Source organism: Diceros bicornis, chromosome X, assembly GCF_020826845.1.
Source record: "Diceros bicornis minor isolate mBicDic1 chromosome X, mDicBic1.mat.cur, whole genome shotgun sequence".
In the NCBI taxonomy this organism is placed as follows: Eukaryota; Metazoa; Chordata; class Mammalia; order Perissodactyla; family Rhinocerotidae; genus Diceros; species Diceros bicornis.
In genome coordinates this window covers 45,803,361-45,817,578 of record NC_080781.1, presented here as the reverse complement: position 1 = coordinate 45,817,578, position 14,218 = coordinate 45,803,361, and the positions used below count along the sequence as shown (strand labels likewise).

Below are 14,218 nucleotides of genomic sequence, written 5' to 3'. Positions count from 1 at the left end.
ATAGCAAAGACCACAAGAATTAAAACCAGGAACTCAGTATTTGGGGAGTGGGATGGGGTATGCGAGGGTGTTAACACAACAATTACTTTTAATTTTCTATCCATCTGAATTGCTTTCGTGTTTATACATTAATTGCATAATTTAAAATTACTAGTTTACCAAAAAATAAATAATTAAATTATATCTATTCAATGGAATATTATGCCATTGTTTAAAAAAGTTAAGTGAGGTGGAACTATGTGTACTGACGTGGATAAATGTCCATAAGTGAAAAAAATGCAGAACAGCACATGTATGTAAAGAAGAAGTACATGTATATAAATGTATAATACGTATTAATGTCTTTATAAATATATAATACATATAAAGAAGTATTTCTATATAAATATTTGTATGTTAATTAAAACCATGTCTAGAAAGATTTATTAACAGTTATGTCTATAGGTTTGGAAGTGGGGTGGATTTTACTTACATACATGCATATACTACCTATATAATAACAATAATAAAGAGATACAGTGCTAAAGATTTAGAAATATGTCTATGATATATGATATGAAAAAATCAACTTGCAGACCAATATGTATAAATAGCACAATCCTATTTTTGTGAATAAAAAGTTATAAGCTGTAAATAGATCTGTGTAAGCTTAAGTCAAGGATAAGTACTAAATAGTGGAAAAGCACCAGATAGTGGTTACCTCTGTGATTTGAAGGAATAGAAAGGAGAAATTAAATTCCTATAGTATATAACTTATAAAAAATAAGTCATGAGACTATGGATAATTCTTACTCTCTTCTTTTAAAGATTTTTCAAATAGGGGCCGGCCATGTGGTGCAGTGGTTAAGTTCATGTGCTCCACTTCGTTGGCCCAGGGTTCGCAGGTTTGGATCCCAGGCACAGACCTATACACCGCTCATGAAGCCATGCTGTGGCGGCATCCCACATACAAAATAGAGGAAGACCGGCATAGATGTTAGCTCAAGGACAATCTTCCTCAAGCAAAAACAGGATTAGCAATGGACATTAGTTAGCTCGGGGCCAATTTTCCTCACGAAAAAAAAAATTCAAATAAATTAAAACCCGTAAAAACAAGATTAAATTAAAACCATAAAATTTTTTAAAAAGGAAACTGATACCAGGCATTTTTAAGCGGAAATCTAAAAGTAAGTTCTTCCTACTTACTAAAACAATCTATAAATCAGTCGTGTTCTGTCATTAATACAAAAATAGATGTTGCTCGCAAGTTCCTAGCTAATTCACCAGAGGGCTCTCTTACCAAAGATAGTTCTACCATCTCTATTGGGAAATTCTGGACACCTGCAGCCTAGGTCAAGGCCTTCTTAAATACCTGTGACCTCAAAATCTTGTGACATAGACAATTTCATTTCAAAGGACAGAACTTCAGGAAAAAAAGGCATTTCTTTAAAAGCATACAGATAAGGAATTAGTTAGAAAGAATGATACTTACATGTAAACATAATTCGCTGGGCACAGAAGTTATCACATTCAGGTCCCTTTTGAACACTGATATGTTAGTAGGCTGACTTGCAGCCACATTGGACAGAATCTTAGAGCCTGTCTGCTGAAAATTAGGGGACCGTGCAGGACTATCTTGAATTCCACAGTGACTGATGGCTATGACTTCTGGCACTGGACAAGAGAGTGTATCTTCCGCAGAGGAAGAAAATGGAGAGTCTATGCTTTGAGTATCCTTCTGACTCTCAGGATAGATGCTAGATATACTATGCTCTTGATAGAGCAAGTTTCTTAATTTTTCATCCAGAGTTTTAATTCGATTGTCTGCAAACTCCATTTTTGGAGGTCTTTCCCCATCTGATTCCAGGACAGTAGTGGGTAGAAGGGTAGTTGGTTCAAGGCTGGGGGTCTGAGTGGGAATGACCATCTTAGGAGAACTTGATTCAGTGTTCACTGTGGTTTCTCCTTCTTGGGAAATAAACTCTGCATCCATAGTCAGCTGCTCCACTGATAAGGATTGAGGATTTTGATCAGACATAAAAGCCGGAGTTGTAAGAGAGTTACCAGCAATCTGAGTTGACCCGCCAGGAGGGGCCATAAGTACATCAGCCTGACTGGCAGCTTGGTGACATGGATACACAGGTAGGAGTATGCCTGCTTGGTTGGTGAGTCCCTCACATTCAACTGGAACCGCACGAACTGAAGTAGCAGTATAACTGGAACTACTAGCAACTGGTGCCATTATCTGCCTGTCATCTTCCACTTGATATAGTATAGCTGGCTGCTTGGTTTCTACACTGGCATATTCAGAAATCTTACCATCGACTACATCCTTGTGTTCTGATTTGGAGGTGAAAAGTGCACGCTGGCATGGATTTTCGAGAGTGAGCAATGTGTCCTGTGATATTTCCTTATTACTTGTGTTTCTTGGACCTGGAGCAATAACAAAGAATGGCTAAGCACGTATTGATAAGTACAAAGCATGGACTAGTACCCAAACTCAAAAGGCACAGGAGGAACAAGGGGGAAATAAGAACCTGTATGAACGTACTCTTATAAATAAGATTCAAAATACACAGGATCCAACCTGACAAGGGAAAAAAATCTTTTTTTTTTAAATAAATATTAAATAAAAAATGGCTTAAGTTACACCCTAATGATAACATCTTCAAAAATGCTTATGAAAATTCTCAAAAGTATAAAATACCCATGAAAACAAGTTAAAACTATGGTATATATTTTGCATCCCCATCCTCCAAGTATGGATAAAGTTGGCAGAGAATGAACGCTTACTAGAAAGTGGATGTAGCCCAGGAACTGTAGACATGGACTCCTGAAGAGAAGGGGGAGACTGAGCTTCACGGTTTCTTATTGTCTGATTGATACAGAATCGCCACCGACCAACTGGGGATGACTGAGGAGCAGATTCATCTGTAGAAAGAATTAGCAAAAATTAATATGCTAGGCAATTGTCAATACATTCACCTTATTGACTAAGGAAATCAGGTTAAAACACCAATTTGTCTTGTATCTCCATTTCTAACAGCACTATGACATGTGTAATTTATAAGACCAGACCTCCCAACCCTGACAAATACTCTAAAGAACTAAGCACAAGATATCTTTTTTTTTTTTAAATAATTTTATTTATTTATTTTTCCCCCAAAGCCCCGGTAGATAGTTGTATGTCATAGTTGCACATTCTTCTAGTTGCTGTATGTGGGACACGGCCTCAGCATGGCCAGAGAAGCGGTGCGTTGGTGCGCGCCTGGGATCCGAACCCGGGCCACCAGCAGCGGAGCGCGCACACTTAACCGCTAAGCCACGGGGCCGGCCCAGCACAAGACATTTTTAGAGAAGAATTTTAGATTCTACTGAAACAAACATCGTATCAATAACAATTAGAAGCAGGGCACTTTTTAGGGAAAAAATGGAAAACAATTTTTCCATTAAAACCTACATCTCCTGTTCTGTGTCATGATTACGGTGGTGCTTACCTAAATCTAGATGAGTATTAAAATTTACAGAACTATATACCAAAAGAAAACAAAGTCAATTTTACTGTATGACAGCTTAAAAAATAAAGTTAAATAAGCCCCTAAATCTTTATTCTTCCTTTGTAAACTTATTCAAATAAGTAATTCTCTTTTAAACTTTACCCTACTTTGTCAGTCAGAAATCTGTTCAGACTCCTGGCCAAAGAGAAAAAGAAGATCGAGGAGGGCCCTAGCATCCTAACACAAACTGAATTTCAGCGTAAATGGTATCTGGTTCCATGACTCCCACACCACCTGTGGCTTCTTGATGTTGTTATAATTCCTTCAGAGGTCCTCATTTGTCTATGGCTCTCTTCCCCCTCCCAGATACTCTAAATATACCCATGACCAGAGCTGAGAAGAATGGAGAGATAAACTCATCAGAAAAGAAAAGAGAAGACCCCATTTTTAGTCCCTGGAAGTTTATCTGGTATCTGATTTACAAAAACTTATCAGTGATCAGAGCAGAGAGAAGCATATCACTAGTGGAATGAAATCAAGATATGAATGACTATTAAAACATAAGGCAAACTTAGAACACGATGATTTTAGTTAAGAAAGTTTCTGTCCATTTCACATCAGGGGGAAAATAAAACTTACCAGCTAAGTTCAAACAGTAAAGCTGTTAAAAGTCATCAGTACTGTGACTGCTTTTCTGGTAACATACCATGTGACAACTCAGAAATAAATTAATCAGATAAAGAACCAACACTTGGAGGAAATCTGGAGAATGGTTTTACTTCTACTTTTTACTTATGGGTGATAAAGTCCTTTCAAAGTGTGGGAAAACCTACATTAACAATTTATCAAATTCCTTTATTGGCTAACATCTTTCCCAATTAAGATGTGTAAATTAAAAGTTTCCAAATGTCTTGCTTCAAAAGCCAAAAGGTAAATTTTATTAAATATACTTACTGCTGGTTTGAGTGGATGCAGAATTTATCTGTACTTGTTCAGATGATCCTGTCTGAATTAAAAATGAATAGATAAATAAAGAAGCTCCTGATACATATGCAAGAAGACCTATTTGCTAAACAATTGCTCTTACTTGGCTACTGTTGCATTCCACGGTAATAGAGTCAACTCCAATGGTTCTTTCTGCAGCAGAGTGGACGTGAAGGATCTCCAGGGCTTGACCTACAATAGCCCTCAATTCTTCTACAAATTTTTCTTTCTCACTTTCCAGCACAAAGTTATCTTCAACCTGTCCAAAAGTAAAAAGTAAGTCTATGCATGAGAATAAATTTAGTTTTTTCAAAATTATAATATTGTATCAATGGTGACTACCCTAAAGAAAAATAAATTAAAATTAAGTATTTAGATCTAAACGTCACAACAGAATTATCAAAGACCAGCAATAAAATGCCACACAATACATTAAATTATTCTTTCTATTTTTTTTATTATTCTTTCTATATTGAGACCACTGACATTTGTCAGATTGGCACTACCTACCAGAGAAGAAGCCAGCATTTAAAAAAATATCCAGCATTCTAGAAATTGCATGTCATTTGAAGAACATAACTGAGGCAATGTTTATGTTTAAAACTAGGATGTTCAAACCCCAAAGCTTTTATTTATTTATTTATTTTGGTGAGGAAGATTAGCCCTGAGCTAACATCTATTGACAATCCTCCTCTTTTAGCTGAGGAAGGTTGGCCATGAGCTAACATCTGTGCCCATCTTCCTCTACTCTACACGTGGGACGACTGCCACAGCATGGCTTGATAAGCGGTGTGTAGGTCCACGCCCGGGATCCGAACCTGTGAAACCTGGGCCTGCTGAAGTGGAATGTGCAAACTTAACCACTACCCCACCAGGCCGGCCCCCCCAAACCCCAAAGTTTTTACATCACAAATCACAAAATGAAACATCTCTAAAAGATGATAAAGAATGGCCCAGAGACAATTCAGAAAATACTATGTTAAACAAGGCAGAATTGACAAAATTATTAACTTTTAAAATGTTTAATTCTACTTGGCCAGGAATGCATACCCAAAGAAAACTGGCAGAAACAAAAGCATTATATACTTTCCTTGATACCCTAACCCATCCCGATAAAAAAAAAGGGAAAAATACTAACTTAAGTGTAACAATTCAAAGAAAATATGAAAACTAAATGAAATGATTAACATTACTTGAACACCTATATGTAAGATGTTATATCAGTAGCTAACATATTAGAATTACCTGGGGAGCTTTACAAACCATTGATGTTTATGTCTCACCTCCAAAGATTCTGATTTACTTAGGGACTCAAGCAATGGAATTGTTTTAAGCTCTTCAGGTGACTTTAGCATGCAGCCAGGGATAAGAACCACTTACCTAGATCATCTCTTAATTAAATCTCCTAATATTTTGCAGATAAATATAGTGAAACCAGAGGAAGCGCAGTGACTTACTCTTGACCATAACCAATTTAACTCTGTACAAATTTTAAAAAGTAACAGTACCCTAAAAAGAGATGGCTCTGAATAAATGAGGGGAGAGTTAGAGGGGAAAACAGAGACAGAATGCTGAAGGGAAAATAATTTGTTTTACTGTACTTACCATATAGTCTGCAATATCCTCTGGAGCATCACCATCAACATCAAACTTGAAGGTGACCATCTTGTTATTGTGTGTCTCCAGTTGACACTCCACCATGTTGTCTCCAGAGGTTGACACCTGGGCACAAACATTTCACCAGTTTAAGAATCAGTCATTGTCTTCTCTTTGCAAATGGTACAGGGAACATCTAGATGAACTCACATACAGTATGGAAAAAATGGTTTAAACTGTTCAGAATCTAACAAGATTCTGTCTTTCCCATGGTGAAATACTGCCCAAACAGCCATTCTATGACAAATCTAAGGCTCAAATTACTCAGCAAAAAATAAGTTAGAAATGTGATCCTGCGGGAAAGAAAATGGAACACAACTTTTATAAAAAGGCAAAAAATAGTCACTATAGCTATCTGCAATGCAAAGATCTAAGTTCGGTCATTCATTTCCAAAATTCTCTTCATCCCACAAATTGACTCTTTAAGCAAAAGAAAATGCACTGCTAATGGAAATATAAACTGGTCTAACCTTTCTGGATAGTGCTCTAGCAACATGTATCTAGAAACTTTAAAAATATTCATACTCTTTGACACACTAATTCTACTTCTAGGAATTTAGCATAAGGAAATGATCAGGGATATATACATAGATTTGTGTTCAAGGGGGTTTGCTGGAGAGAGAGAAATAGACAGACTCAGAGAGAAAGACAGAAAGTTAGAAAAAAACAACAGGCTGGCAGAAAGAGACAGATAGGCAGACAGACAGAAAGATACAACCTAAACGAAGAACAACAGAAGGAATCATTAAATTATTATACCTCTATACAAGGGACTACCTAAGGCAGCCATTTAAAATATCAGTTATTGAAAAATTACTTAATGACACAGGAAAATGCACATGATATATATTAAGTTTTTTAAAGGGCAGAATAATAAAATTATATATAGGGAAGTTTAAGCATCCATCCGAAACATATACCATATTGGTTAGAGATATGGGCTTTAAAGTCTGATCTGGGTTCAGATCTTACTATCACTTGCTAGTTGAATGACCTCAGGCAAATTACTTTACCTCTCTAATCTTCAGTATTCTCATTTGTAAAGATGAGCATACTACCACCTACCATATACGGTTATTGAAGGATTAAATGATAAAATGAATGAATAACATTCAGGGTGTCTACCACAAAAGAATTCAATAAAATTTTGCTACTATCACTAATACTATTACAACTTTTATAAGGCAAAATACTACACATATATACAGAAAAAAAGAGATAAAAGCAAACTAAAATATTAACAGGAGCCATCTCTGAGAGGTGGTTATAAGTCATTATTATTTTCTTCCTTTTATTTCCCCTATATTTCCTAAGTTTAAAAATTAACACATAATACTCTTATCAGAAAACTTTTTAACAGAGGAAAAGTTAACTTAGAGAGAGTTTCACAATATTCTATCTTCATCTCTGCGGCAACATTGCCCCTCCCTGACTCCCCCCCCCAGACCTCTACACACATTCTTTTTTTTTTTAATTTTATTTATTTACTTATTTTTCCCCCAAAGCCCCAGTAGATAGTTGTATGTCATAGCTGCACATCCTTCTAGTTGCTGTATGTGGGACGCAGCCTCAGCATGGCCGGACAAGCAGTGCGTCGGTGCACGCCCGGGATCCGAACCCGGGTCGCCAGCAGCAGAGCACACGCACTTAACCGCTAAGCCACGGGGCCGGCCCACTACACACACTCTTAACCAAACCATATTTACACACTGACCTGAAGGACAGTGAGCTGGAATTTAGTCCCCTTCTCCGGTCGAGGACAGGAAGCTCTTCTCTGTTTGATCCGATCTTGTTTGCCATTTCCGCTTGGGTTATCAGGGGTATTGGTGTTTTCCTTCAGAGCTGCCACATCATGATCCAAACTAGTAATTAAAAAAACAAAAGCAACTTCTATTCAATTTTTCAGAGCAGACATCATTCTGTGATTCTCAAAGACCAATATTTAACCCAAATCCGAGTTAACATCTGAAGTTCCTTCGTGGCTAGAATCATTCCATCTTGATGGTAAAATTCTAAGAGAAACTCCCAATTATAAAATCATAAATAATGAGTTTAAGGAAAATGAATGAGTACTACAATATCTTTTAAAATGTTATGACTGCACAACTGTGCAAATATACTAAAAGCCATAGAACTGTACACTTTTTAAATGGGTGAATTTAATGGTATGTAAATTATATCTCAATAAAGCTGTTTTTAAAAGTTATGAAGGGCCGGCCCTGTGGCTTAGTGGTTAAGTGCGCGCACTCCGCTGCTGGCGGCCTGGGTTCGGATCCCGGGCGCGCACCGACGCACCGCTTCTCCAGCCATGCTGAGGCCGCATCCCACATACAGCAACTAGAAGGATGTGCAACTATGACATACAACTATCTACTGGGGCTTTGGGGGAAAATAAAAATAAATAAAATCATAAAAGTTATGAAAAACTGAGATCATATTGTATTTATGTGGCAAACATCTTCTCATAGTAGTGGGAGTAAAAGAAAAACACTGCCAGTGATGGATCTCTGTGAAACCTTTTATCAGGGCATGCTCTTGATCAATTTTATCTTCTTTGTTTTGGGGATTCTTATTAATATGTTCAAATAAAAACCAATTCTCACTCAAAATATACCTGTTTATGTAATGAACTCAACAGGGGTAGAGAGACTCGGTGTGAGAGACAGGAATAGTGCAGGAGGCAGAACAAGAAATGAAAATGAGATGTGTATATATATACACACATACATACATACAATGGAATATTACTCAGCCATAAAAAAGAATGAAATCTTGCCATTTGTGACAACACAGATAGACCTTGAGGGCATTACGCTAAGTGAAATAAGTCAGAAAGAGAAAGACAAATATCAGATGATCTCACTTATATGAGGAATCTTAAAAAAAACAACAAAAACAAAAAACCCAAGGTCATAGATACAGAAAACAAATTGCTTGTTGCCAGAGGTGAAGGTGGGGATGGGGTGAAATGGGTGAAGGGAGTCAAAAGGTACAAACTTCTAGTTACAAAATAAATAAGTCATGGGGATGTAATGTACAGCACAGCAACTACAGTTAGTAATACTGTATCGCATATTTCAAAGTTGCTAAGAGAGTAGATCCTAAATGTCTTCATTACACACATACACAAATTTTATAAGTATATATGGCAATGGATGTTAACTAGGCTTATTGTGGTGATCATGTTGCAAAATATACAAATATAAAATCATTATGTTGTATACCTGAAATGAATAATTAATTATAATTATACCTCTATACAAGGGACTACCTAAGGCAGCCATTTAAAATATCAGTTATTGAAAAATTACGTAATGACACAGGAAAATGCACATGATATATATTAAGTTTTTTAAAAGGCAGAATAATAAAATTATAATTAAAACTAATTTTTAGGTAAAGTACTCTCTCCTAAAAACTAATGTTGAAGTATCTGTATAAAGATATACAAGAAGAGATCACAATAAGTTCTAAAATTTTTTCTATGTCCATGTGAAAAAGAATTTGCTTAAATACAAGTAGTGGAAGAAGATACATTAATACTGATCTTAGTTTTTTAATACTCAGAGAAATAGCAGTAACAACACCTTCAGAAGATAAAAGGGACATAATTCTAGTCAATGGGGCTATATCATTCACTTTGCAAAGTTACCGTAAAACACTAGTTTAGGGTTTGGGACAAGATGGCAGAAATTCAACTCTCCCTGTTCCTTCCCGCTAAGTACAACTAGAAAATCTGGAAATAATACAATAGACAATCACAGGACAGCACTGACTGGCTAGGGACTCCCAGGACTTGAGGAAAAACATAGCAGCTTGGCATCTCCCGATTATCCAGCCAGCAACAGACAGCAGTCCAGGTTCAGCATCTCCTAACTCCCAACCCAAAGGCAAAGGCAGCCCAAGCCCAGTGGTCCCCTGACCCCCAACTCAGCAATGGAACGTGGTTCAGGTGGGCTTGTCCTCCCCTGGTGATGCTGGCAGGAGCTCCATCAGTAGCATGTGGCCTGGAAAGCTGGCCTGGGGCAGCGGGCCTGGAGAAGTGTTCTCCAACCCCTCACTCCAGCCATGGGGCCCTGTGGTGGGGCCCAGTGGTGTCAGGTGAACCAAGCAGACCAGAATAGTACTACAAGAACTCTGAAAACTAAATTGTCATTAGAACCACAGCCCACAAAAGTACACCAGGACCTATGCACCTAAACAAGGTGACTGCCTGCTAAAACAGAATATTTAAATAGGATCCAGAGTCTCTAACATAATATCCAAAATGTTCAGGAGACAAATAAAAATTCCTTGTCATACCAAAAACCAGGAAAATCACAACTTGAATGTGAAGAGACAATCAACAGATGCCAACATCAGGATGAATCAGATATTGGAATTAGGGGCCGGCCCCGTGGTGTAGCAGTTAAGTGCACGCACTCCGCTGCTGGTGGCCCGGGTTCAGATCCCGGGCGCGCACCGACACACCGCTTGTCAGGCCATGCTGTGGCAGCGTCCCATGTAAAGTGGAGGAAGATGGGCACAGATGTTAGCCCAGGGCCAGTCTTCCTCAGCAAAAAGAGGAGGACTGGCATGGATGTTAGCTCAGAGCTGATCTTCCTCACACACACACACAAAAAGATATTGGAATTATATGACAAGGATTTTAAAGCAGCCATAATCAAAATGCTTCAATGAGCAATTACAAATACTCTTGAAGCAAATGAACAAACAGAAAATCTCATAAAATAATAGAAGATATTAAAAAAAGAACAGAATGGAAATTATAGAACTAAAAGTACAATCATAGAAATAAAAAACTCATTGAATGGGCACAATAGCAGAATAAACAGGACAAAGGAAATAATCAGTAAACTTGAAGACAGAACAATAGAAATTACCCAATCTGAACAACCTAAAGAGAAATATTTGTTCACAACTACCAAATAATAACACAATTATATATCTGGTTATGATTTATTTCTTTAGATTAGCTGGAATTTTACTGTAAATTACATTATGCATTTCTTTTTTTTTTTGAGAGAATTCATTGTTTTATTTGTTTCATAACTTCAGAAATATTTTATAATGTAAATTATACATACATTTTATAAATTATTTTTTTTTATTGGTTTATAACATTGTAAAAGTTTCAGGTGTACATCATTGTACTTCTATTTCTGCATGGACTACACCACGTTCACCACCAAAATACTAATTACAACCCATCACCACACACATGTACCGAATTATCCCTTTCAGCCTTCCCCCTTCCCCCCTTCCCCTCTGGTAACCACCAATCCAATCTCTGTCCCTATGTGTTTGTTTATTGTTGTTATTATCTACTACTTAATGAAGGAAATCATACGGTATTTGACCTTCTACCTCTGACTTATTTCACTTTGCATTATACCCTCAATGTCCATCCATGTTGTCACAAATGCCTGGATTTCATCGTTTCTTATGGCTGAGTAGTATTCCATTGTGTATATATACCACATCTTCTTTATCCATTCGTCCCTTGATGGGCACTTAGGTTGCTTCCAAGTCTTGGCTATTGTGAATAATGCTGCAATGAACACATGGGTGCATGTACCTTTGCAAACTGGTGTTTTCAAGTTCTTTGGATAAATACCCAGCAGTGGAATAGCTGGATCATATGGTAGTTCTATCCTTGATTTTTTGAGCAATCTCCATACTGTTTTCCATAGTGGCTGCACCAGTTTGCACTCCTACCAGCAGTGTATGAGAGTTCCCTTTTCTCCACATCCTCTCCAACACATATTGTTTCCTGTCTTGTTAATTATAGCCATTCTGACGGGCGTGAGGTGATATCTCACTGTAGTTTTGATTTGTATTTCCCTGATAGTTAATGATTTTGAACATCTTTTCATGTGTCTGTTGGCCATCTGTATATCTTCTTTGGAGAAATGTCTGTTCAGGTCTTTGGCCCATTTTTTAATTGGGTTGTTAGTTTTTTTTGTTGTTGAGATGCATGAGTTCTTTATATATTTTGGAGATTAAGCCCTTATCAGATGTATGGTTTGCAAATATCTTCTCCCAATTGTTAGGTTGTCTTTTCGTTTTGTTGATGGTTTCCTTTGCTGTGCAGAAGCTTTTTAGTTTGATGTAGTCCCATTTGTTTATTTTTTCTATTGTTTCTCTTGCCCGGTCAGATGTGGTGTTTGAAAAGATGTTGCTAAGACTGATGTGGAAGAGCGTACTGCCTATGTTTTCTTCTAGAAGTTTCATAGTTTCAGGTCTTACATTCAAGTCTTTAATCCATTTGGAGTTAATTTTTGTGTATGGTGTAAGGTAAGGGTCTACTTTCATTTTTTTGCATGTGGCTATCCAGTTTTCCCAACACCATTTGTTGAAGAGACTTTCTTTTCCCCATTGTATGTTCTTGGCTCCTTTGTCAAAGATTAGCTGTCCATAGCTGTGTGGGTTTATTTCTGGGCTTTCGATTCTATTCCATTGATCTGTGTGTCTGTTTTTGTGCCAGTACCATGCTGTTTTGGTTACTATAGCTTTGTAGTATATTTTGAAATCAGGGAGTGTGATACCTCCAGCTTTGTTCTTTTTTCTCAGGATTCCTTTAGCTATTCGGGGTCTTTTGTTGTTCCATATAAATTTTAGGATTCTTTGTTCTATTTCTGTGAAAAATGTGGTTGGAACTTTGATAGGGATTGCACTGAATCTATAGATGGCTTTAGGAAGTATGGACATCTTAACTATGTTAATTCTTCCAATCCAAGAGCATGGAATATCTTTCCATTTCTTTGTGTCGTCTTCAATTTCTTTCAGCAATGTTTTATAGTTTTCGGTGTACAGATCTTTCACCTCTTTGGTTAAGTTTATTCCTAGGTATTTTATTCTTTTTGTTGCAATTGTAAATGGGGTGGTATTCTTAATTTCTCTTTCTGCTACTTCGTTGTTAGTGTACAGAAACGCAACTGATTTTTGTATGTTGATTTTGTATCCTGCAACTTTACCATATTCGTTTATTACTTCTAAAAGTTTTCTGGTGGATTCTTTAGGGTTTTCTATATATAAAATCATGTCATCTGCAAATAGTGACAGTTTCACTTCTTCCTTTCCAATTTGGATCCCTTTTATTTCTTTCTCTTGCCTGATTGCTCTGGCTAGGACTTCCAATACTATGTTAAATAGGAGTGGTGACAGTGGGCATCCTTGTCTGGTTCCTGTTCTTAGAGGGATAGCTTTCAGTTTTTCACCATTGAAGATGATATTAGCTGTGGGTTTCTCATATATGGTCTTTATTATGTTGAGGTACTTTCCTTCTATACCCATTTTATTTATTCATTTATTTCCTTTTTTAACCCTTATAAGCTTTTCTTAAGAACAGAATATTATAATAATGAGGACAAGAAAATGGTCAATAATTTCACGATCCATATGATCCTCATTAACATAAAAAAGTAGAAATAATACCTACTATTTTTATTGAACATATGCACAAATAAAAGAACACAGAAGCTTCTATAGTCAAGACACGCTAAGCATCTAATGAATGCAAACTTCAACATACCTTCATCGTTTTCATGGTATTAATTTGAATATACTCACCTTCGAACTAAATCCGGTTTTAGAAGAGTTGTTTGTTGTTCAGCTCCAACTGGTTGGGATACAGGCTGTAAATAGTACAGAAATAAAACTTGTTATGGATAACAGCAAACTTTAAGCTAAAGACGCAATTTGCTATTATTTCAGAAAACATGATTGTTAACATTTCATATTTTGGTTACCTCACAAACCAGGTAAGAACATCTATACTATTGAATGTCTATGTCAATCCTATTATTGATGTTACTACCAAAGACAAAGAAAAGTAAAATGTAGCAGTACTCATCTTCACCAAGATATTTCATTAAAAAAAAGATAACATTGTTTTATATACTTTTGTTTGTATTATTTTTCAATGGAGAACACCGACATTCAGCTTCCAGTCCTGACTGTAAAACTATTGCTAAAAGGTTGCTGCCATTCCATAAGCAGATAAACCAATGCCTCAAGCTTTAACATATTGCACAGTCTTGCTCTTTCTTCTCTCTTTTCCCTCAACTACTGCCAACTATCCCTTTGAGGTATTAGTATCC

The 14,218-nt window shown here is 36.8% G+C and overlaps 1 protein-coding gene across 6 annotated transcripts in view; it reads right to left on the bottom strand.

Annotated features, from left to right (window-relative positions):
• The window catches only part of WNK3 (WNK lysine deficient protein kinase 3), a 159,265-nt gene that overhangs the window by 33,498 nt on the left and 111,549 nt on the right, over nt 1-14,218 (bottom strand). For all 6 annotated transcript variants that reach the window (XM_058535911.1, XM_058535910.1, XM_058535915.1 and 3 more), the window contains 7 exons: nt 13,689-13,753; nt 7,831-7,978; nt 6,066-6,182; nt 4,564-4,719; nt 4,431-4,482; nt 2,773-2,910; nt 1,472-2,412 (listed from right to left, as the gene is read on the bottom strand). In XM_058535911.1, the coding sequence (XP_058391894.1) occupies nt 1,472-2,412; nt 2,773-2,910; nt 4,431-4,482; nt 4,564-4,719; nt 6,066-6,182; nt 7,831-7,978; nt 13,689-13,753 (1,617 nt within the window). The remainder of the gene's footprint in view (nt 1-1,471; nt 2,413-2,772; nt 2,911-4,430; nt 4,483-4,563; nt 4,720-6,065; nt 6,183-7,830; nt 7,979-13,688; nt 13,754-14,218) is intronic.